This window comes from Monodelphis domestica, chromosome 6 (genome assembly GCF_027887165.1).
Source record: "Monodelphis domestica isolate mMonDom1 chromosome 6, mMonDom1.pri, whole genome shotgun sequence".
In the NCBI taxonomy this organism is placed as follows: Eukaryota; Metazoa; Chordata; class Mammalia; order Didelphimorphia; family Didelphidae; genus Monodelphis; species Monodelphis domestica.
The window spans coordinates 109963101-109988676 of record NC_077232.1 but is presented as its reverse complement, the minus strand read 5'-3'; the positions used below and the strand labels follow the sequence as shown (position 1 = coordinate 109988676).

Here is a 25576-nt window from a genome sequence, read left to right as displayed (position 1 = left end):
ATGTATGTGTGTATATTATATATATTATATATATATATGCATATATATATATAACCAGAGCTAAAAAAAGAGGTTATGTCTAAAAGAAATGGGAAAAGAAACAAATGGGGGTAAAATTATATGTCACAAAGAAGCTCATGGTGGGAGGAGGAAGAACATCGATACACTGGAAATGTAAAGAGGTTGGAGATAGGAAATACAAAACTCTTAAGTGCTTTGTAACTGACCCAAAGAGGGAAGAACAACCCAATCCATTGGGGAAGAGAATAGATTTGTGCCCTATAGGGGAGTAAAAGGGTAAAAAACAGAATGTAGGGGAGGGAATCAGTACAAGGGAGGGAGAGGGTGGGGGATTTTTAAAAGACTACAGGGGAAAATAAGGGAGGGAACAAGAAGGGAGGGGGGGTAGAAAAGGAAGTAAAATAAGGGGGGGGGGAATTAGGTGAACTGACTATAAACAAACATTGGTATAGAAGGAAATAGTGAAAGAAGAAAAGGCAGGACCAGAAGTAGAAATCAAAATGCTAGGAAATACACAGCTAGTAATCATAACTCTGAATGTGAATGGAATGAACTCACCCATAAAATGCAAGCAAATAGCAGAATGGATTAGAATCCAAAAACCTACCATATGCTGTCTGCAAGAAACACACATGAGGAAGGTAGATATGCATAGGGTTAAAGTAAGAGGATGGAGCCAAATCTATTGGACATCAAATGATAAAAAGAAGGCAGGAGTTGCAATCATGATATCTGACAAAACCAAAGTAAAAATAAATCTAGTTAAAAGAGATAGGGAAGGTAATTAAATCCTGATAAAAGTCAGTATAGACAATGAGGAAATATCTGTACTCAATATGTATGCACCAAATGGCATAGCATCCAAATTTCTAAAGGAAAAAGGAGAGGAGCTCAAGGATGAAATGGATAGAAAAACTACTAGTGGGAGATCTGAACCTTCCTCTATCCGAGCTACATAAAATCAAAAAATAAATAAGAAAGAGGTGAGAGAAGCAAATGAAATCTTAGAAAAATTAGAGTTAGTAGACATATGGAGAAAAATAAATAGGGACAAAAAGGAATACACCTTCTTTTCAGCAGCACATGGTACATTCACAAAAATTGATAATGTATTAGGGCACAAAATCATTGCAAACAAGTGCAAAAGGGCAGAAATAATAAATGCAACCTTCTCAGACCACAATGCAATAAAAATAATAATTAGTAAGGTTACATGGAGACATAAATAAAAAATTAATTGGAAATTAAACAATATGATTCTCCAAAACCGGCTAGTTAAAGAACAAATCATAGACACAATTAATAACTTCATTGAAGAAAAGGACAATGGTGAGATATCCTTAAAAAATGGGATGCAGCCAAAGCAGTACTAAGGGGGAAATTTATATCCTTGAGTTCATATATAAACAAAATAAGAAGGGTAGAGGAGAGGTCAATGAATTGGGCATACAAATTAAAAAACTTGAAAGTGAACAAATTAAAAACCCTCAGATGAAGACTAAATTAGAGATCCTATAAATCAAAGGAGAAATTAATAAAATTGAAAGTCAAGGAACTATTGATTTAATAAATAAGACTAGAAGCTGGTACTTTGAAAAAACAAATAAAATAGACCAAGTACTAGTCAGTCTAATTAAAAAAGGGAAAGAAAAAAACCAAATTGATAGTATCCAAGATGAAAAGGGAAACCTCACCTCTAATGAAGAGGAAATCAAGGCAATCATTAAAAACTATTATGCCCAATTATATGGCAACAAATATGGCAATCTAAATGATATTGATGAATACTTACAAAAATATAATTTGCCTAGACTAAAAGAGGAAGAAATAAATTACCTAAACAACTCCATATCAGAAAAAAGAATTTGAACAAGCCATCAAAGAACTCCCTAAGAAAAAATTCCCAGGTCCAGATGGATTCACAAATGAATTCTATCAAACATTCAAAGACAAACTAATCCCAATATTATACAAACTATTTGACAGAATAAGCCAAGAAGGGGTTCTACCAAATTCTTTTTACAACACAAACATGATACTGATCCCAAAGCCAGGCAGGTTAAAAACAGAGAAAGAAAACTATAGGCCAATCTCCCTAATGAATATAGATGCAGAAATCTTAAATAGGATACTAGCAAAAAGACTCCAGCAAGTCATCACAAGGGTTATCCACTACGATCAGGTAGGATTCATACCAGGAATGCAAGGATGGTTCAATATTAGGAAAACCATCCACATAATTGACCATATTAACAAGCAAACTGACAAAAATCATATGTAAATTAGGAGAACACAGAATAGTATTCATGTCAGACCTTTGGGAAGGGAAAAATTTTAAAACCAAGAAAGATTTAGAAAAAGTCACAAAATGTAAAATAAATAATTTTGACTATATCAAATTTAAAAGGTTTTGTACAAATAAAACCAATGAAACGAAAATGAGAAGGGAAGCAACAAATTTGGAAACAATCTACACAACAAAAACCTCTGCCAAAGGTCTAATTACTCACATTTATAAAGAGCTAAACCAGTTGTACCAAAAAACAAGCCATTCTCCAATTGAAAAATGGGCAAGGGACAAGAATAGGCAATTTTCAGTTAAAGAAATCAAAACTATTAATAAGTACATGAAAAAGTGTTCTAAATCTCTTATAATCAGAGAGATGCAAATCAAAACAACTCTGAGGTATCACCTCACACCTAGAAGATTGGCCAACATTACATCAAAGGGAAGTAATGAATGCTGGAGGGGATGTGGCAAAGTAGGGACATTAATTCATTGCTGGTGGGGTTGTGAATTGATCCAACCATTCTGGAGGGCAATTTGGAACTATGCCCAAAGGGGGCTAAAAGACCCTTTGATCCAGCTATAGCATTGCTGGGTTTGTATCCCAAAGAGATAATAAGGAAAACGACTTGTACAAGAATATTCATAGCTGCACTCTTTGTGGTGGCCAAAAATTGGAAAATGAGGGGATGCCCTTCAATTGGGGAATGGCTGAACAAATTGTGATATATGTTGGTGATGGAATACTATTGTGCTCAAAGGAATACTAAAGTGGAGGAATGCCATGGAGACTGGAACAACCTCCAGGAAGTGATGCAGAATGAGGGAGCAGAACCAGGAGAACATTGTACACAGAGACTGATACACTGTGGTACAATCGAAGATAATGGACTTCTCCATCAATTGCAATGCAATGTCCCTGAACAATCTGCAGGGATCTATGTGAAAAAACACTATCCTCCACCAGAGGACAAACTGTGAGAATAAAAACACTGAGGAAAAGCAACTGCTTGACTACAGAGGTTGAGGCGACATGATCGAGGGGAGATGCTATGTGAGCACCCTAATGCAGAAACCAATAACAAGGAAATGGGTTCGGAGCAATGACACATGTGATACCCAGTGGAATCATGCATTGGCTAGGGGAGGGGTGAAGGGGGGGAGGAAAAGAAAATGATCTCTGTTTCTAATGAATAATGTATGAAAATGACCAAATAAAATAATGTTTAAAAAATAAAATAAAATAAATTAAAATTTTAAAAAAGTGTACAATGCTTCATGATGAGAGGAGAGAAAAATGTACCCCAAAGGGAGAAAGCTTTTCATGGCATTACTAATTATTCTATACATATCCGATGCATGAACATGAAGAGGGTTCATGTATTTGTGGGTACTGGTCTTACCAGTTCTTAATACATAAAAACATTCTAATTTTCTAAAGTCATAAGAAATGTGTTTAACCCCTTATAAAAACAAAAATCCCACACATGCCTCTGGAACCATCCTCACAGTTCCATTGTGATGATCAAATGAAATAGTATATAAAATCTGCTTTGAAAACCATAAATATGGGATTATGAATTGAGAAGAATAGGGGTTTCAACCCATGACTGAGTCCAATACGCTCCTTTTTCCTGAATGAGAGAAAAAGGTCTACAAAGGTTAAATGTGTCACTGGGATCACTCAGAGAATATGTCTAGTATTGGATTTGAACCCAAGTCTTTCTAATTCCATATCCAAGACTATCCACCATGCCATGATACCTTATATAAATGTTGATTATTAGTATTATCTACTCTAATACATGCCTGAACCATAATCCCCAAGTGGTCAACAAATCATCACTTGAATATCTTTTTTTGAAGAGGGGGACTCACTACCTAAGAGGCAAGGCATTCCACCATGATATATCTCTAATTGTGGAGAAGCTTTTCTTTTCATCTAGCTGAAACTTCATTCTTTGACTTTTCCATTTATTGCCCCTTTGTTCTATCTTCAGAAGCCAAAGCAGAACAAGTAACCCTGCTTCAAATCTGTTCTCCAAATCCTTGCTGACAAATTGTGTTACTGCTAAGTCTTCTCTTGAAATAAAGTTAAGGTCATTAATTTTGATCCCTATTTTTTAAATGTAGATAAGTCAAATTCTTGAAAATATAGCTCTGTTCTGCCAGCAGATTCACTCTATTCTTTATATATATTATATATAAATATATATATATATTATATATATACATATTCTTTATCTTTATGGTCCTCTGATCCAATAACTTCCATACTTCCCCCTCCCATCATTCTAGTTCTTGAAATCATAATTAACCACCATTTCTCCTAGAAAGAGTCAGTTATATACTCCCCACTTTGACTCCACTCACCAACCCAGTAAAATTTTCAAATTAGAGCATACCTTCTTGGTCATTCCTTCCCTAGAGATAGGGTCTCCCCAATAGAATATATTCATATTAAAGTTGAGTAATGGACTCACTTTTTATTAGTATCCTCAGGATTTTCAACAGTGCTTGGTACACAGTCTTTAATACTTTCCCCAAAATTGATAAATGGACACAGGATATAAGCAATAAGTTCCCAGATTAAAAAAAATCAAAGCTACCTGTAGTCACATGAAGTATAGTCGAAATCACTATTGATTAGAGTTGCAGATTTAAACAACTCTGAGCTACTACCTCTTATCTTTCATATTTACTCATGTGAAAGAAAAGAAAAATGATAAGTGTTGGAAAATTGGAGCACTTTTGGTGGAATTGGGAACTCATCCAACCATTCTAGAGAGCAAGTTAGAACCATGCTTAAAAAGCTATAAAACTGTGCATACCCTTTGTTTAAACAACACCACTATTGAGTCTGTATCCTAAAGAGACCAACAAAGGAAAAAAGGACCTAGTTACATAAAAATATTTATAGCAGCTCTTTTTGTGGCAACAAAGAATTTGAAGTTAAGGAATGTCCATCAACTGCAGAATGACAGAACAAGCTATGGTACATGATTATGATGGAATACAATTGTTATAGGAAATTACAAATTGGATGATTTCAGAAGAAACATGGAAAAATACAAACTAATGCAAAGAGAAGTGAACAGATCTAGGAGAACACTGTATACAATAACAGCAATATTGTACAATGATCAGCTGTGAATGATTTAGCTATTCTCAGCAATATAATGATCCAAGACAGCTCCAAAGGATTCATCATGAAAAACACTTTCCACTTCTGGAGAAGGAACTGATTGAGTTTGGACACAGATCAAAACACATCATCCTTCATTTTGTCTCCTATATGGTTTGGGGTTTTGTTTCTTTATTTTTGTGATATGTGTCTTTTTCCACGACATGACAAACATGGAAATGTTTTCTATGATATCACATGTGTAACCTATATCAAATTGCTTACTATGTGAGAGAGAGGCCCTAGGAGAGTGAGGGATAGGGACCCAAAATGTTAGAAAATGAATACATAAAATGATATTTACATGTAATTGGGAAAAATATTACTGAACTAAAAAATAAATGCTTTTTCTTCATCCATAGGGTTGGGACAACCCATTTCTCGAGTCAAGGAGCAGATAGAGGGCCTGAGAGCATGCTAACATACTCATGATCACTGTGGTCTCAGCGAAGTACCACAGATAAACTCTCCATGGAGATTGTTAATAATATCACAAAATAAGTTTGGATAATGGCACGATTTATAGTCATCTGAGAGTTTGGGCTTTTGAAGAATTTGAAGTCTGTGAATCATCAGAAGATCATTATAAAAGGCTTGTGCAGTTCAAATTTGGGGTTTTTGTCTGAGCTTGAGAAGGTCTGGATATTGACATTTTATAATTTACAACTCCTACAATGAAATGTCCGTTTAAACTAAAAAAATGCTCTCTAAAAGCTTTTATTTATTTTTTACAATTTGCCACCCAGGTTGGACTGATATTTTGAGACTGTGGTGTCCCAGTGGCCCCCTTTAGTAAAACTTCCCAAGAGCTCTATTACTCCTTTTAGGGGGTCCCTGAAGCTTGAACTTCTGCCTCATCAAATATCTAATCACTTCTGAGCTACAAGTAAAAACTGCTTTTAGGAAATCCCCTCCCCGCCCTTTTGGGCCCTTCTATTGTATGTTCTATGTTTTATGGTTTGGGGTTTTGGGGTTTTTGAAAGTGACAACAGAACTTACTTCTGCATTGTGTTCTTAATGTTTAGAATTTGAAGCTTTGAAAACTAAATTCTGGATATGGTAATCATAATTCAGGGTTGGCAAATTGACTAAAGAGATGAATTCTCCTTCAATCATATTTATAGGGTTAATGGTTATGAGGCAGCAAGCTGTGGAAAGTATTCTTAATTTAAATATACTCTATCCCTATCAACAAATAAAATTGTAAAGGAAGTGTGTTGATCCTATTACATGAAGAGATTGAATTTAAATGTTATAATAGTGATGGGTTTTTCATGAAATGGGAATGGGAAAATCTGGAAGATAAAAATCCAAGTCGTTTAAAGGTTTAAATAAGTTATGACAAGTTGATGAATAGCAATTAATTAATTGAAATAAAGTCTATATCAACATGGTGTCAACTACAACCTTTAAAGAGTTGTTTGTTTTTTTCCCAAACTTTTCATCTTATAATAAATGCTGTGTACTATTTCCAAGGCAGAAGAGTGGTACAGGTTAGGCAATGGATGGTAAGTGCCATGCCTAAGGTTCTATTACTAGGGGAGTGTCTGAGGTCAGATTTGAACACAGGACCTCCAATCTCTAGGCCTGGCTGTCAACCCATTGACCTTCCTAGCAGTCCCCATTTAAAGGGGACAACAACAATTTTTTTAACTTCAAAATAACTTTCTAAATTGAATCTCTGCCTCCAAGAAAAATCAGCTTACTGCTCAGAGATTTGATTAATGCCATAAACCTAAGATCAACCTTTCTTTTTTTTAATTTAATTTAATTTTTATTTCTTTTTATTTTATTGATTAATTAAGAAAATATTCCATGGTTACATGATTTATGTTCTTTCCTTTCCCTCCTCCTACTTGTAAGGGTTAGAAATTAAAGAGTTTCACTAGATATATGAGAAATGAGGCTAGTACCTCCAGAAAAGCCAGGAAAGGGAATCAGCCTTTTCACTTACCCATGTGTCCATATGGCAGTTCTAAGAGAAAATCCGAGAGCAGTCCAAGGTCCCAAGCTAGAGCTCCTTCAAGGTCAAGTTCAAAGGCAAAAAAGCTGGTCATAGGAAGATCTTGCCACTTTTAAAGACCCTTCCTTTTGTCACTTCCTGTGTCTTCCTTCCTCTTTACGTGGACCAATTGCAGCTATAGCTTTGTTTAGGACTGCCCAGGGGCCAGTCAGTAGATTCTGATTCATCAGTCACTATAGCACATGTGGGTCACAGACCTCCCCATACTTAAGGATAAATGGGGTGTATATATTCCTGGTGATTAAATCTAAAAATAGGCAGGGGAGAATTAATCCCATCTTCACACACACCCCTCCCACAGTCAACGAGCAATTCCACTGGGTTTTACATGTGTCATTGATCAAGACCTATTTCTATATTATTTATATTTTCACTAGGGTGATCGTTTAGAGTCTACATCCCCAATCATATCCCCATTGACCCATGTGATCAAGCAGTTGTCAAACCCTTTCTAAGGGAAACCAAGCAAGTCCTGTTAGTGAAGGGAGGGAAAGGCTTGTTTTGAGATCAGCAAGAAACTAAAAACAAAGTAAAAGCAAAATGTTTTCTATAATTAATGTAAGGAAACTAAAAACACATATTTAATCTTTGATTGACTTGAAAGGAAAATGAGAAAAAGTTAGACCTTCAGATAACTGCAGTCTCCATCAGACACTTTTTGTAAAAAGTGTCATTCTTTTGTTATTCTGTTTTAAAGCAACTAAGAGCATTTCCTCGTCTCCCAACATACAGTATAGCATGTTTATGATTAAACAACTAAAATATGAAGTTATCATTAATTATAGAGAGGGATTTAGGGGCAGTGCTAGTGAAAGTTTTTTTTTTAAAAAGAAAATCAAACTGCCCACAAATGTATTAACCTTTTCTTCCTTCACAGAAAGGGAAAAGGATATAACCTGGTGTTGTAAGGAAGAGAGGATTTGAGCATATGAGGTAGGTCTTCAAGGAGATGGAGAAGCAGGGAAAAGATTCTAGAATGTGGATGAAAAGGGGAGACAGTATACAGTGTTTTTGAGCTGGGTCTTTCTTTGGTTTTGACTTGGACAGACTGGCTACTTGCTCTTGGTTGTTGCCACCTTATCTTTTCCATATCACCTGCTTCCCTGCTGACTGGTTGATATCTACAGAGCTTTTTGATGTGATCCTGAATGATCTGGGCCATCTGTAAGATTAGGTCTGGGGTCCTTCTGGATCCAGGACTTCTCCTTGGGCCCTATCCTGCCTAACTGCCAACCCCAACTACCTCTATTATTACCATCAAAAGAGAGGGGGGTTAGTGTAGGTTTATTTATTTTAGGGTCTGGGATCTTAGACAGATAGGTAAGGATCAGTGTAGCTCAAATCTGTGAAGAAATCTCCGTGAAGAGATATTTAGATCTGGGGTGTTTAGGTAATTGATATTAGTTTAGGATTATCCCAAATTCCCTTTTTGTTTAATAAATCCAACAATCTGTCCCTGTTTTATAGTAATCTGTGTTTGTTACCTCAAGACAGGCCCTGCCTGTCAGCCCACAGTTAGCTTTCCAAAAACAGTTATCCTTCTGATACTGGCCTATAATTAAACATCTAATTGCATCCCCAAACACCCTCCATTACACTGAGAAACAACAAAAAGTACTAGAGTTTCATTGAGAATAGTTAGATATCAAGAAGTTTTACTTGCTGTGAAGTATATGAGTTTCTCCTATGTTTTGTAATTGATTTAATTCTATTTTAAGAATTTTCTATTTTTTCCCATTATGAGAAGAAAAACTTTTTAAGGAGCAATGAAACACAAGCCCTTGGCCCCCTAAGAATGTCAGATCCTGTCAGATCCATCATAGAGTGATGACACTCAATGAGGACTTAAAAAATTGTGGAAAGAAAAAAAAATGTTTCATCTGGGTTGAAAAGTTACAGGGGAAAAAATCTTTTATCTGTGAGTTTGTAAGTCTCCTTGAACCCATCTGTGAGGAAGAAATGATCAGCATGTGAGAAGAGCCTGTTCGAGTTAAGGGATTTCTAAACAATGAAATTGGATTACTGAGAATTTACAATTTTGTATATATTATAAGAACAATTTCTAATAACTGATATTTATGTCAGAATGAGTTATAATTTAAGAAGAGAAGAAAACCAAGAGAAAGATGTGGAAGAAAATCTTACATAGAGTATATGAATCTTGGAAAATTATTACATCTGAACTATAGTTGGTGAAACTTTTCATTTGCGGTGAAAGCTCTTATGATGGTATCTGATATTTTAAGTTTTGAATTCAGTTATAGTTGTCTGGCATTGATCATTATGTCAGTAATCCACCATTCAAGAAAAATGTCACTGGTTACTCAGAAAGAATATAATCTTGAATTGTCATAGGTGGAGATCTTTATCTGGAAAAGGTCAAGGGAGTGACCTTCAGCACACCTGAGGGTAGGACTCCTTTGGGAGTCAATATCCCCATTTGATTTCATTTTAATTAGGAATATTTCCCTATTTGATTATTCCTAGATCTAGCTGGTGTTAGATTTAAATTGTTGTTGGACTCTGAAATATATTAATTAGGTGGTCGCCTGGGATTTAATTTCTAAATCCCAAAATAAACTACTAAGGTAAATGGAATTTATGGTAGTTTATTTACAATATTTACAATAGAAGGAAGATGTTAAGAAATGAGAGAGAGAGAGAGAGAAACTCTGGCTTCTTCTTATATGAGTTAGAATCTCTAAGTCCCAGACAGGAGTAAGAAGTTGGGTCTTTCCTAGAGGCTTCATGCCTCCAGAAAGGTGAGGTCACTAAGTCAGCTTTTCACTCAACAATGGTAACAGTCTAAAAGAAGTCTGGGTGTCTGTATTCTGGTCTCTCCTCCAACTCAGTGTCCCAATGTCTGCATGCCTGAATGTCCGAATCTCTGAATGTCCATCTTCCCTTCAGCTCTGAGTGACTAATCCTTCATTCCAAACCCGGGTGACTGACTGTCTTCAGTCTTTTTTCCCTCTATTTAAAGACCTTTTTCTCTTGTGTCACCTCCTCTAAATTTTCATGTCTACCAATCACAGCAGACACTTTTCTCCAGGACTGCCCATTCTTTTGTTCTCACCTTCTTTGGTTAGATTATCTTTTTGGGGTTACTTAACACCTCTTTGTGGTTAATTCACCTTTTGTAGTTACTTAACACCTTTTTGAAATTAAGATTACAATTCTAGCTTCACTATAAAGGAAGAGCTAAGTACCTTCATTGTTACAATCAGGAGATTACCATTTTATCTTCACAATAAAGAGCTAAGTATCTTCATTGTTACAATCAGGAGATAGATAAATCCAATCTTCACACTGGGAAGTAAAACTGTTACTGCATGATTGATTGCCAACAGTTAACTCTTACCAGAGGTAAAACAGTTATATATGTGTTAAATCACTCTATGCCTTTGAGAATTGTGCCTAAAAAAAATCAATTTTGATACTGTTATAATACTATCCTTACTTTTTTCTTTTATGCCAAATTTCTATATTCAGAGCAAAGGAGGATATGATTACAATGCAAAAACATAAGATTTTATTGTTTTTAATCTAAAATGTAGTCATTCAATAATCCAAACCACCAAGTGAACTGGAATTTACCTATTAATGCTTATGTAGTCATATAGTAAATTAAGTCTCTGAAATATCTTATTCTTTCAGAATGTAATTAACATTTGGGTAAATTCTTCTCCATTTGAATGTGATTAACAACTGAATGTGTTTTTTACCGGCAACCCACTTCATATACACTATTCTCTATGTATGTATAAAAATTACCTATTTAAGTCCACCTATATCCCACCTAAGTTCTTGATTCAGTTGGAATTAATTCAACTTCTTGTAAGTAAATTCATTCCTACAATCTCTGAATGTAGGAGAGGAGAAATTCTATCTTTTAAAGGACTGTTGCTTTATATAGGACTACATCCATATAGGGAGCAGGGGAAATGGGGAAAACTTAGAGTGCCACAAGGTTTATGAAAGAATGGGGATAAGATATGGTGAAATGGGAAATGAAAGCACTCACTTTTCTTATGTTCAGCAGTCCATCTTTAATCCCCCCACTAAATAACTCCAAACAGCTATGGTAGACAAGTTTTAGTTTTTACCCATGGGAAAGTCAAGGCCACCTAGCATAAAAACTAGACAGTCACCAAAATAGATTCTGGGAAATATTATCTGCATAGAATTCTGGGAATCCATTGTTTTTCTTGTATCAGACACCTGGGGAAATGTCCTTGATTAGCTGAGCTTTCTGTCTCAAGACTTGCTTTTTCTCTGAGATTGCACTCCCAATCTGACCTTCCTCAAGAATGTTAGAGGGGAGGGGAACAAGGCAAGGACGACTTAAACTCTTTGTATTCTTTACATTTCCCCTTCTTTTAATTTAAAAGCATCTTGAAATATTCGGGTAAGCTGAGGGGGATGGATGTTGTTATCCACCCCAGTCCCTTTTAGTGTGAAGTAAGGTAGATTGGACCTTACCCCACTAGGCCAGAGCACAAACCAAACTTCCTACAGATTTGCACTCCTCAGATGTTTGCAAGCCTTGCAAGATTTACTAGCAAGTCCTGCAAATTGCAAGATTTATTAGCCCCTATATCTACCAAAAGATCATAAATTTGCTTCCCTACTTTCAATGATACATGGGGTTTTGTGCTATTCGGTGGTATAACTGTTGCCAAAATGGATGGATCTGGGAATTGCATCTCTAATTCCTGTACATTACATTTCACCTCCCCATTGTCTTTTTTTAAAAATTAATTTTATTTGGTCAATTTCAAACATTATTCCTTGGTTAAAGACATCTTATACTATTCCTCCCTCCCCCTGCCTTTCCCCACAGCCAATGAGCACTGGGTATTGCATGTGTCCTTGATCAGAACCTATTTCCATGCTGTTGATGTTTACACTAGGATGTTCCTTTAGGGTCTATATCCCCATTCATATCCCCCTCAACCCATGTAATCAAGCAGTTGTTTTTCTTTGGGGTTTTTACTCCAACAGTTTTTCCTCTGAATGTGGATAGTGTTCTTTCTCATAGATCCTTCTGGGTTGTTCATGATCACTGCATTGCCACTAATGGAGAAATCCATTACATTCAATTGTACCACAGTGTATAAGTCTCTGTATAAAATGTTCTCCAGGTTCTGCTCCTTTCACTCTGCATCACTTCCTGGAGGTTGTTCCAGTTCACATGGAATTCTTTCACTTTAGTATTCCTTTGAGCGCAATAGTATTCCATCACCAACATATACCACAATTTGTTCAGCCATTCCCCAATTGAAGGGCATCCCCTCATTTTCCAATTTTTTGATATCACAAAGAACACAGTTATGAATATTCTTGTACAAGTCTTTTTCCTTATATCTTTGGGGTACAAACCCAGCAGTGCTATGGCTGGATCAAAGGGCAGACAGTCTTTTTTTTAATTTTTAAACATTATTTTGGTAGTTGAATGGGTATGACACTGAATAAGCAAATTAATTCGGGTAGGATTGTCATTTTTATTATGTTAGCTCATCCTACCCATGAGCAATCAATGTTTTTCCAATTGTTTAGACCTAGTTTTGTGTGGAGGGTGTTTTGTATTTGTGTTCATATAGTTCCTGTGCTTGTCTTGGCAGATAGATTTCTAAAGTATTTTATATTGTCTAGGGTGATTTTAAATGGAATTTCTCTTTCTAATTCTTGCTGCTGAGATGTGTTAGAGATATATAGAAATGCTGATGACTTATGTGGGTTTATTTTGTATCCTGCAACTTTGCTAAAGTTGTTGATTATTTTGACTAGCTTGTTGGTTGATTCTCTAGGATTCTTAAAGTAGACCATCATGTCATCCGCAAAGAGTGACAACTTGGTCTCCTCCTTGCCTATTTTGATGCCTTCAATTTCTTTTTCTTTAATTGTTACTGCTAGTGTTTCTAGTACAATGTTAAATAATAGAGGTGATCCTTGTTTCATCCTGATCTTATTGGAAAGGCTTCTAGTTTATCCCCATTGCAGATGATGGCTGATGGTTTTAGATATATACTGTTTATTATTTTTAAGAAAGGCCCTTCTATTCCAATGCTTTCTAGTGTTTTCAATAGGAATGGGTGTTGTATTTTGACAAAAGCTTTTTCTGCATCTATTGAGATAATCATGAGATTTTTGTCAATTTGTGTTGATATGATCAATTATGTGGAGGGTTTTCCCAATATTGAACCATCCTTGCATTCCTGGTTTCATACATGGGCATAGTGAATAACCCTCATGATCACTTGCTGGAGTCTCTAGTTTCTCCTTTAGAAATTTGGATGCTATGCCATTTGGAGTATAAATGTTAAGTTATTTCCTTATTTTCTGTACTGCCTTTTATGAGGATGTAATTATCATTCCTATCCCTTTTAATCAGATCTATTTTTACTTTGGCTTTGACAGATATCATAATTGTGAGTCCTACCTTCTTTTTATCAGTTAATGCCCTATAGATTTGGCTCCATTATCTTACTTTGACCCTATGTGTATCTGCCTTTCTCATGTGTGTTTCTTATAGACAGCATATGGTATGGTTTTGGATTCTAAACCACTCTGCTATTATTCTATTGTGTTTTATTTGTGAGTTCATTCCATTCACATTCAGAGTTATGATCACCATCTGTATATTTCCCAGCATTTTGATTTCTACTCCTATTCCCACCTTTTCTTCTTTCACTATTTCCTTCCACACCCATGTTTTGTTTTTTAATCAGTTCCCTTAATTCCCACCCTTATTTTACTTCCTTTTCTACCCCCTCCCTTCTTATTCCCCTCTTATTTTCTTTACAGTCCTTTTAAACTAGCCCTCCTCTCCCTCCCTTGTACTGCTTCCCTCCTCACCAGCCCATTTGTTACCCTTCTACTCCCCTATAGGGCGCAAATCTATTCTCTGGCCCCAATGGATTGGATTGTTCTTCCCTCTTTGGGTCAGTTTCAAAGCATGTAAGAGTTGAATATTTCCTATCTCCAACCTCTTTACCCTTCCAGTGTATTGATGTTCTCCCCCCTCCTGCCATGTGCTTCTTTGTGACATATAAATTACCCCCTTCAGTTTCTTTTCCCATCTCTTTATGTCATCATTTCATCCTATACAGTTTGTCACTGTTCCCTCTAAGTGTAATTTTTCTAGCTGCCCAGGTGATAGCAACAGTTTTTAAGAGTTACCAATGACCTCTTTTCTTATAGGGATACATATCATTTTAACTTTTTGGGTCTCTTAAAAAAAAGGTGTTTTTGTTTTTGTTTTATTTTGTTTTTTCTTTTTCCCTCTTTTTAAATTACCTTTTGATGATTCTCTTGAATTCTGTGCTGAACATCAAATTTTCTTTTCAGGTCTGGTCTTTTCTTTACAAATGCTTGGAATTCTCCTATTTTGTTAAATGACCATACTTTCCCCTGTAAGAATATAGTCAGTTTTTCTGGGTAGTTGATTCTTGGCTGTAGACCTAGTTCCCTTGCTTTCTGGAATATCAAATTCCTTGCCTTTTGGTCTTTCAGCATGACTGCAGCCAGATCCTGCATTATCCTCACTGTGGTTCCGTGGTATCTAAATGACTTCTTCTTGGCACCTTGTAATATCTTTTCTTTGGTCTGATAGTTCTTGAATTTGGCTATAACATTCCTGGGTGTTGTCAGTTGGGGATTAAGTACAGGAGGTGATCTGTGGATTCTTTCAATCTCCACTTTTCCCTCTTGTTCTAGGATATCGGGGTAGTTTTCTTGGATAATTTCCTGTAGTATGATGTCCAGGCTTTTCCTTTTGTCATTGTCTTCTGGTAGACCAATGATTCTTAAGTTTTCTCTCCTCAAATAATTTGTTCAGCCATTTCCCAATTGATGGGAAATTTTCCAATTTTTGGCCACCACAAAGAGCGCAACTATGAATATTCTTGTACAAGTCTTTTTCCTTATTATCTCTTTGGGGTACAAACCCAGCAGTGCTATGGCTGGATCAAAGGGCAGACAGTCTTTTATCGCCCTTTGGGCATAGTTCCAAATTGCCCTCCAGAATGTGATTTTTGTTGGTTTGCTTGTTTAATATTGAATCAGCCCTGTATCCCTGGTATAAATCCTACTTGATCATGGTGGATGACCCTTCTGATCACTTGCTGGAGTCTTTTTGCTAGTATCCTATTTAAGATTTTTGCATCTATATTCATTAGGGAGATTGGTCTATAGTTTTCTTTCTCTGTTTTTGACCTGCCTGATTTTGGAATCAGTACCATGTTTGTGTCATTAAATGAGTTTGGTAGAACTCCCTCTTTGCTTATTATGTCAAATAGTTTGTATAGTATTGGGATTAACTGCTCTTTGAATGTTTGATAGAATTCATTTTTTAATCCATCTGGCCCTGGGGATTTTTTCTTAGGGAGTTCTTTGATGGCCTGTTGGATTTTATTTTCTGATACGGGATTATTTAAGAATTCTATTTCTTCTTCTGTTAGTCTTGGCAGTTTGTATTTTTGTATATATTCGTCCATATCACCTAGATTGGTATATATATTGCCATATAATTGGGCAAAGTAATTTTTAATGATTGCCTTAATTTCCTCTTCATTGGAGGTGATGTCCCCCTTTTCATCTTTGATGCTGTTAATTTGCTTTTCTTCTTTCCTTTTTTAAATTAGATTGACCAGTACTTTGGAGACTCTATTTTGTTTGTTTTTTCAAAGTACCAGCTTCTAGTCTGATTTATTAGTTTAATAGTTCTATCACTTTCTAATTTATTAATTTCTTCCTTAATTTTTAGGATCTCTAGTTTGGTTTTCTTCTGGGGAGTTTTAATTTGTTCACTTTCAAGTTTTTTTATTTGCATTTCCAATTGATTGATCTCTGCCCTCCCTAGTTTGTTAATATATGCACTCAGGGATATGAAGTGCTGAGGACTTTTGCAAGTTTGTGCTGTAACTGCTTAGACTTTGTATTCTCTGGTTCCTATGTCACTACATGCTAATGCATCCTTCATGTGTGCCATAAAGTGTTCTGTGATATCTTGTTCCCCAATCTCATTCCCCTTTGTTCCATAGATCCTATTCTTCTTCTCTATGCTGTCCCTTTGCATTTATTCCTCCTCCTCTAGTTCTTTGGATCTGTTATTTGCATTATCATCCCCAAAGTTTATTTCTGTGACTATGTACTCCCTGTTTTGTTTCTCTTTCTTTCAGCTATTTCTGCACCTTTTGGCTTTTCCCTTTAGTATTATAGCTATTTCCTGGCTTCATAAGTTGGCATTTCTGTTGGACTGAAGCTACTGGGAATATTTTGGCCTGGCACCCTGTACAATCAGAGTTCTCATTGTGTACAAGTCAGGAGCTTGACTATGAACTCCACCTTTGCAATTGTGGTCACAACACTGATTTTGGTTATTGTGTGTTGTGTTGTTCATATTATTCCTATAGTTGTTATTATTGTAGGTTCTACTGTTGTTTCTTTGGTCAATCTGAGCCTTCAGATTGCAGAATCTTACAATGTGACTAATCTTGCCACATAAGAAGTATCTTTTGGCATTTGTTGTTTGCCTATCCTGTTTGATTTGTATGCCTTTAGGGTTGCCAAATTTTTTACTTCCTCAATTTCCTTTTAATTGTTGAATTAGCTTATTTCACTTGTTTCAAGTTTTTAATCAAGTAATCTTTCTGTTTGTTCTGTTCCCACATGGCAATATAAAAATACATGGCAGATTCCCTAAGGTCCTCTAGACTCAGGAATTCAAACTTGGTGCAGTTTGATTGGTTGTGTGCATCTCTTCATGAACTGCCTATGGATGTGCTGCAAAGCTTACTCTCTTTGTTCAGGGAGCCCTAGGATTGTTTCTTCATCTTCTATGAGGCAGTCAAGATACAGAGATGCCTCATTCTCTCAAATTTACCCCAGGAATCAGGCCTTTCTGCAAACAATCTCATACTTTCCACAAGATTTTAATAACAATAATAATAAGTTTGAAAGCCTGGGATGCAAAAGTGCATTGAGTTAGATGTCAGGAAATCTAGTTCCTGGTTCTCTACCATTATGCTCCTTATGGGATCTTAGGATATATGTGAATATATGTATTCATATATATGATATATAATTTATGGATATATGATATTCACTATATGATGTAGAAGCTGCAAAGGAATTTAAAGGCTATCTTCATCTCTCATTTTATATATTAGGAAACTCATGGTCAAAAATAAGAGAGTAATTTATCCAAGGTGAGTTCTAACATGGAATTATTGCACCAGGGTGGGGTACAGAGGTGGGAGATGAGAAGAGAAAATATGATGCTATGATATGGAGATAAAAATTCCAGCACTATTGGAGGCTGAGTGTACTTCAGCCCACCATCTTGGAACTTTCTGTATTGCTAAAGGATTACAATTGCTCTCATAGCCCTCTAAATTTGGTGCCTTCTACATTAAGTACTAGAGGGCAAAGTCACCCAACCCAAATTACTTTCTGGTCCAATTTCACACAGCTAGTTAGTAGCAGATAAAACTCTGGAACCTAAAATGCCTTGATCTTTACTCATCACCACCTTTAAACATGTAGGGAAATGCCCAAGGAGTCATTTCATCCTCACAAAAATTCTGGGAAATAGGTGTTATTATCCTTATTTTAAAGATGAGGAATCTGAAGCATATAGAGGATGAATGACTCAAATCTTCTTAACTCCAGACCTGACATTCCACCTAGCTCCCTCTAAAAGACCCTACTCTCACAGAATTTGCTACCTAGTATGGGGATGCAGAAAATTACCTACGAGAATGGAAAGTAGAGGACAAAGAAAAAGTATGTCCTAAAGAATTCCTTTGGGGATTCTTAATCTCACCAAAACACTCACCAGAAATCCTTGAGATAATAACCCATTTTTTTCACATTGAAAGTCTTTTAGAGAAGTTAATTGGCTTTAGGAATAGAATAATTTGTAGGTCATCTTGAGGTAATAGAAAGGTACATGGTGAGTGTGAATAGGTGAAAACATATAACAAATAAAGAAGTACCCACAGGCTCCAATAGAATACACATGATATCAAGAGATCTAGAAAAGGTCCCATAAAAAATTGAATGGACACCTGATGGGGTGAGGCTAGTCATGGGAGAATGCAGAAAAGAGTTGGACAAGATAAAAAGGCATGGATGGGATCCTCAATAGAAGAGCAAATATTAGCCATCAAAAGGCACAAGAGATATCTAATACAAGTCTCTGACTTTATAAATGAAGAAACTAAAGCATCAAGAGATGTAGTTATTTATATACTTAAAATAAAGTTAGGATTGGAATAATGGTTCACTGGTCTTAGCACAGAGGTTATCTAGGAAACCCAAACACAAGCCAAGGGTATCCTTGATGCTGTGGTCTTTTTAATTGACTTCAATTACACATACTTGCATCTTTCATTCATATCAAATCAATTCCAAGCACCAGACTGGGAGTAATCTGGTTTAGTTCATTCTCACCACATTAACCCAGTGATTTGAAAGGAGTTATAAATTCTTGATTGGAAGAGATGCACTGGTAATTTAGGACTTTTATCTAATCTTTTCTTCCTACTCAATCCCCATGCCAAACATTTTCAGTTACTTGGTAAGTAGTGCATTGTTATGTCATGGGGAATGTGGTTGTTAGCTCACTCTAGGCTTGGAATAGTGGAATTATGGAGTCATTTAGAGGTTATTCTCTTCCTAACCCACTCCAAAACTTTACAGTTCAGAGAAACTGTCAAGCCTGGAAAGAACATTGGAATGAAATCTTCAAATATAACCATCTTATAAATAAACTGTACTGAGACTTTTGGGACATCCTATATATTTCCTTCTTTCCCATCTTAAATTACTATGTATCCTTTGTATTTAAATTGTATCTTGCTAATTAATGAAAGCTCCTCAAAGTCAAGGACTATTGCTTTTTGTCTGTACATATAATAACCCAAAGATTCACTAGATAAAAGGGGAAATTTGTTGATCTTTCAATCTTTCTGGTTGCTGCAAAAATATACCCAACACTGATGAAACCATTAGTCTGATTTAAAAAATAAATCTAGACCTAGCTGAGAGCCTTGTAATAAAGGTCATTATTATGTAATAAGGAGAATGTATTTATTGAGTTATTGGATGTTTACAGAATTACTGATCAACACAGTGAAGCATTGTACTCAACTGACAGAGGAGGGATGACCTCAAGATGCAGAATAAGAAATTAATGTTTTGGACATGACTGTTGCTGGACTTTGGTTTGATTATTCATATTCTTCCAAGGCTTTTTTTTTCTTTTTCTCCCCAAGTTACAGGAGTAACAAAGCAAAGGGGGCAATATGAATTTTTATTCTTTGAAAAAGTTAAGTTCACAAAAATAGTTTCTGGAACTGAATGAATAGAGGCAGAGGGATGACATCAAAGTTTGAGCAAATTCTCTATGGAGGATTTCTAGAAGGTCATAAAGAATTATCACATGGGCTTAGAAGGTATAGATGGATTTCATAGATGGGTGCTAGAGAAACCCACCTGCATAATCTAAATGACAAACCACTCCAATATAAATTTTGCCAAGAAAACCTCCAATGGGGTTGTGAAGAGTCAAACACAACCTACAAGGCCAAATAAAAATAAGAAATGCTCTTGGGATTAACTACATAATATTAGAGTCAGGTTCTTATCTCATTAGACAGCTAGGGGGTATAATATTTGGAGCACTAGAGCAGAGGAAGTTTCCCAAACTATAAAATGAGGATAATGATAGCATTTACCTGCCAGAGTTGTTGGGATGACCAAATAAGATACTTAAGTGCCTAGCAGAGTGATGGCAAAGATAAGACATGGGTGCCTCTCTCTGTGGGCACATGTGCCACCCTGCCCCCCTCTAGAGTTTATTACTAGAAAGGCAGAGGGACTTGGGCAGAGCTGCTCCCTTTTCCCTCTCTACTGTGCCAGATGACAGTTTTTTCACACCAGCCACCCCTCTCTGTCCAGTAGCCCAGTGGGAGCACTGACTCCCTCCCCTCTGTGGAGTAAGGGGTAGGCAAGGGTGCCTGGTCTCTAAAAGGTTTGTCATCACTGCCCTAGCACATGTTAGGTATTTAATAGATGCTCCTTTCCTCTTCTCTTTGTGTGAAGAGTCAAAATGTAGGGGGGCAGAGTCAAGATGGAAGCCTAGAAGGAGCAGAAGTTCATACCTCTGAATACCCTTCCTAACCGATCACAAACTGAATGCTCCCAGCGGACTGAAAATCAAATTTAACAAGACAGAGCCAATGAACCCTCTTGATGGACTTAATTCAAAAGGTACACCCCCTGAAAAGTCAGAATCCGAGAACCCTCGGGTTTAAGGGGAAGACAGAAGGAAGGTCCCAGGATCCATCCGTCGTCCCACCCAGAGTGCTGAGATTCTAGTGTCAGTGGGAACATCTGGGCAGGCAAAGGTGCTGGTCTGAAGGGCATACCAAGTTCAGAGCATCGAACATAGATAGAGGGGAAGGAGCTGGAGAGGGAACATAGACCTGGCAGCCTGGCTAGAGCTTTGAAGATCCTCCATATTTGCTCCAGCCTTCCAGGAAGTTTTGGACTCAGAGCACACCCAGCCCAACTAAGTTGAACTTAATCCCATCAAAAGTCTCCAGAACTCATGGAAGCCCAGGCTCCCCCACCCATCCTCATTGACTGTTGGACTTTAATCCAATCAAAAGCCTCCAGAGGACAGGGAAGCTCAAACCCCAACGACCCCCCCACCAGAGACCACACCAAGAGATCTCCTGTTAAAGCTCCAAGAGGGGAGACTGACAGAAGCCCCCAAAACCAAAAAAAATGAGAGGAGCAAGAGCACAGACAAATACGGGGAGTAAATAAGGGGTGAATTTGAGCACACACAAATCCCTGTACACAATTATGAAAAAGGTTCTGGGGACCAAGGACAATTTAACCTTCAGGATAATCTTCTGGGAGTGTTCCCTGGCTCTAACCTTTCCAGTCACATGCTCACCAAAAAGCAGGATTTTAAGGGCCAAAGAGGACAGGAAATGGAAATGAACAACACTTATTTCTGACAAGTGAACGAAAATTTGGAAGGTGGTTCCATATTAGTCTTTAATAGGTTGACAAAGGTGCTTAGTGTCCTTTGGGGAAACAGAAAAAAAAGACTACAGTTTGTCTGAAGAGAGTCCTGCTTTTTTAATCCACATTTTCCCAACAGCATGACCACCTGCCAGTCTACCTCCTCTCCAGAGGCCTGGCAGGTTTTTCCCTCTTTGAAAGAAATAGAGATACAAGGATTCAGGAAGAAGGACTTACAGCAAGGCCATTCACCTCAGAATCCTTCAAGTACTACCCCACTCCAGTAAAGGGCTAGATGGTTAATACAATAGCTAATTTCTCTGGATCAGTTAAGACACAGATCTTTATCCTTCAGAAATACCGTCTTGGTGTTCTAGAAATTAGTTATAGGCTGCCCAGAACTGCAAGAAGGAAGGAAGATAAGGACATGGAGGGCGTGGTTACCTATGAGAGTTTCTTTGGTATTGGTCATCATGGTCATCAGCCTTTGGAAGCAGCCCAAACATACAAGCCCAGCCATTCCAGAGAAGCTGCCATAATAGCACATGCTGTTGACCAACTCCAGTTTCTCCTGAGGATGGGCAATTCTCCACTTATCCCTTTCTTCAAGTTTCCATGTAGACAGGAATGGACACATGGCTTAATAAGTCTGAACTGGGTGGTATAGGTCACTAGCTGGCATATTCCCTACATAACCAGGAATGCCCTCTTTCCCAGCTTTGTGGGGCCAGGGAAGTTCTATTTACGATCAGGACATAATATTGACACAGGCACTCAACTGTAATAATTGTCAGCAGAAAAGCAACTAGCCCCCAACCCCTTATTGGAAAGTTCAGCTAATAACAAAGGACAAAAGTTACCACCCATAGTGACTTTTTTACTCTTTCTAGCTTAATCAGCACTTGAGTCATTAAGAACTGCCCATTTGTTAATTGTATTTTTTGATACTGTGTCATCAGATTTCTTGACATAAAAAAGGCTATCTTCTATGGCTCTGGGTCTGTGGTTCTGATCTGGTCCAGGGTCTGGCTTGAGTGTGGGGCCTTGAAGTTTTTTCCATTGGTGTGATAAATTTTCACCACATTGCCTGCATCCGACCATGATGCTAGTTATCAGATCATCCCAGGGCTTCAGGTCTCTCATCCACAAAGGAAATAATTTAAGGACATTGAAGATGTGCAGGTATACTACCACGAAGGGCAGAAAATATAGGGGTAGCCCTACATATATCAACACAGTCCTACTAGCAATAGAAAAGCAAAACACCAGCAACGGGCCCAGGAAAAAGGAGAAGATCAGGTAAACAATGGCAAACCAACGGTAGGTGGTTGTGATATTTCCTAAGCGCCTGGCAAAAAGGAGCGGCAGTCGTATGAATGGGATTGGGTACCACAGAAGGATCCCGGTGATGTTGAAGAAGAAATGGCACAGAGCGATCTGAAATCAAAAGGATTAGACAAGATGAAGGCTCATCTAGCACATGCTGGGAATCAATCAGAGAAGGGAAAGGGAAATCAGGAGGTAATAAGGAATGAAAAGGAAAGGTAAAGACCAATGGTATCATTGAAACTATCAGTATAGTTTCATCTTGACTTCATAAAGCTAAGATCCAGTAAACTTTCCAAATCTGCCATCAAATTTCTTTTTTTTTTTTTAATGAGAGAGAGGGGAGCTATAGAATGTCCAAAGAAGAAAAAAAAAGGAATTAAGGTTCTCTTGAAGCATTTTCTCAATGTACAGGAAAGATCAGAAGGACGTTCTGAAGGACAGGTAGACAAAACAACATTAAAACTGGCATATTAAGACTGTCATTTTAAAAGAAACTTAGATGGATTTTTTAGTGATTTTAAATTTTCACTTATTCCTTTCTGTTCTTGGTATATGGAAGTATTTACATTTCTGGGTATTTACCAAATTCAGAATAATAAAAATGAATTTATTTTTAAATAAGTGAATTTAAGAGCCGAGAGGGACTCAAACAGTCATCTAGTCCATTCTCTTCAGTTTTGATAGAATATCAAGCAACAGCTGATGGATAGATGTTATTAGTGACCTAGAGGGAACTGGACCCACTGTCAGGAAGACTTTGGTTAGAACCTGCCTTTCCCTCAGTTTGATCATTTGGGAAGACAACAGCAGAGCCCTTAATTCACTTGGTTATTCTGGATATCAAATAAGATCATTATAGAAAATGCTTTGGGAACCTTAATACACTCTATGAATTGGAGTGCTCATATATAGGATATAATGAATAGAACAATGCACACGTGAGTCTGAAGACCTAGATACACTATAATTAAGCAAGCATTCATTAAGTGCCTCCTGTATGAAGGGAATATTGGGCAGTTCAGTGCTACAGTGCATAAATGTTAGGTCTGGAGGCAGGAGGATCTGAGTTCCAATCTGTCCTCAGACACTGGTTGTGAGACCCTGGGCAAGTCACTTGACCCTCTTGGCTTCCATTCCCTCATTTGTAAAATGACCTGGAGAATTAAATGGCAGATCACTCCAGGATCTTTGCCAAGAAAATGCCCAGATGAGATCAGAAACAGAAATGACTGAAAAACAACAAATATGCAAGGCATCATGTTAGAGATACAGAAAGGAAAAGTAACTGCCCCAAACAAACTCACACTCTGCTCCTTTGAATTATGGTTGTGCCACTAATTACCTGCATAATAGTGTTCTTTAGCAAAACCCTTTTTTTCCTCTACAAAATTATGACTAGAGGACCTCAAAGATCTCTTCCAACTCCTATAACAATTGGTCTGTTTGCAAATAGCTATGTAGGAATGAACTAAATGCCACAAATACATTGATTCCTAGCTTACAGACAAAACAAAGCTGATATTTAAAGCCATTTTTGTCCAGTTCCAAAACAGTGATTCCCAAAACAACCTAATTAATTAAAAGCATCATCCCAAATGCAATTAAGTGACAGTGAGTAAAAAACAAATTAATTTTAAAAATTGTTGCATTTCAGAACCAATGAGACTTTATTATAACTGCTTTAAAAAATCAATTTTGTAATTCATTATTTTACAAAATTAATTTCATTGTCTCGTCATGCTTTGAATGAAATTCTACTTCTCACCCTGCCTTCCACACTCCTTTGTCACCTGTCTCCTACCCGGCCATTACCTGGCCTGTCCATAGACCAGCAGCTCCAATTGGCCTCCTATGAAAGGAAGAGAAGGGGAGTAAGAGAAGACAGGAGAATACTAAGGTAAAAGTCTCCCAGAAGAAGGTTAAGGGCACCAACATCACTCACTCATCAAGGCTGCAAATCTTAATCTTGACCCCTGCTTCCTCTTTGCCTTCCATGTGGTCACTCTCTTGAGTCCTTCTGCAGAATCTTTTCTATTCTTTCCATATTCCTAGTGACACCATTAGAGCTTCATCTTTTGTCACCTGAACTTGTAGCATTGAAGAAAATGATTCTACTTTCCCTCTGATTTGTGTTATTTGTGTGACCTTGGGTAAGTCACTTCATTTTTATAGATGAAGACATTGAGATTGGACTGGATGATTTCTGAAGTGTCTTTTAGCTTCAGATCTATGATCCTATGACTATTTCAAAAGCCTCCTTCTGGCTGTTCCCTTGACTCTAATGCATCCTACATACACACACACACACACACACACACACATTTCATGAATCAAATCTCTGATAACATGCTACCCTTAATTCAAATACTTGTCTTCCTGGTGCTTGAAAGATAATAACTAAAATCCTTGATTCAGTGTTCAAGGCCCTCTAGAACTTGATTGTCATCTGCCTTTTCAAAGGTTACCTCCCATGGCTTAAAGGAGATGGTGTCTATTAAAGTACTATTATTGTTATTATTTTACTATTCTGTACTGCTGTCCTGTTTGACTAATCTAATTTCATTTATGGCTGTGGGTGTGGATTTATTTATTTTTAAATAAAAGCTCTATCTGCCATCTTGGAACCAATACTTGATTGCAAAGCAGAAGAGTGGTAAGGGCTAGGCAACAGGAATTAAGTAGTTTGTTC

General features: G+C 37.0%; 1 protein-coding gene and 1 long non-coding RNA gene across 18 annotated transcripts in view; one reads left to right on the top strand and one right to left on the bottom strand.

Moving 5' to 3' along the window:
• The window catches only part of LOC103104703 (uncharacterized), a 28193-nt gene extending 21295 nt beyond the window's left edge, over nucleotides 1–6898 (top strand). Inside the window, exon 3 of the long non-coding RNA XR_469092.3 lies at nucleotides 5855–6898. This is a non-coding gene — a long non-coding RNA (uncharacterized LOC103104703). The remainder of the gene's footprint in view (nucleotides 1–5854) is intronic.
• The window catches only part of LOC100012556 (sodium-dependent phosphate transport protein 2B-like), a 91519-nt gene continuing 67790 nt past the window's right edge, over nucleotides 1848–25576 (bottom strand). For 16 of the 17 annotated variants that reach the window (XM_056802495.1, XM_007496624.2, XM_007496619.2 and 13 more), the window contains one exon: nucleotides 1848–22995. In XM_056802495.1, coding sequence (XP_056658473.1) covers nucleotides 22450–22995 — 546 coding nt within the window. In that variant the 3' untranslated portion in view covers nucleotides 1848–22449. The other variant, XM_056802504.1, reaches the window with a different exon arrangement.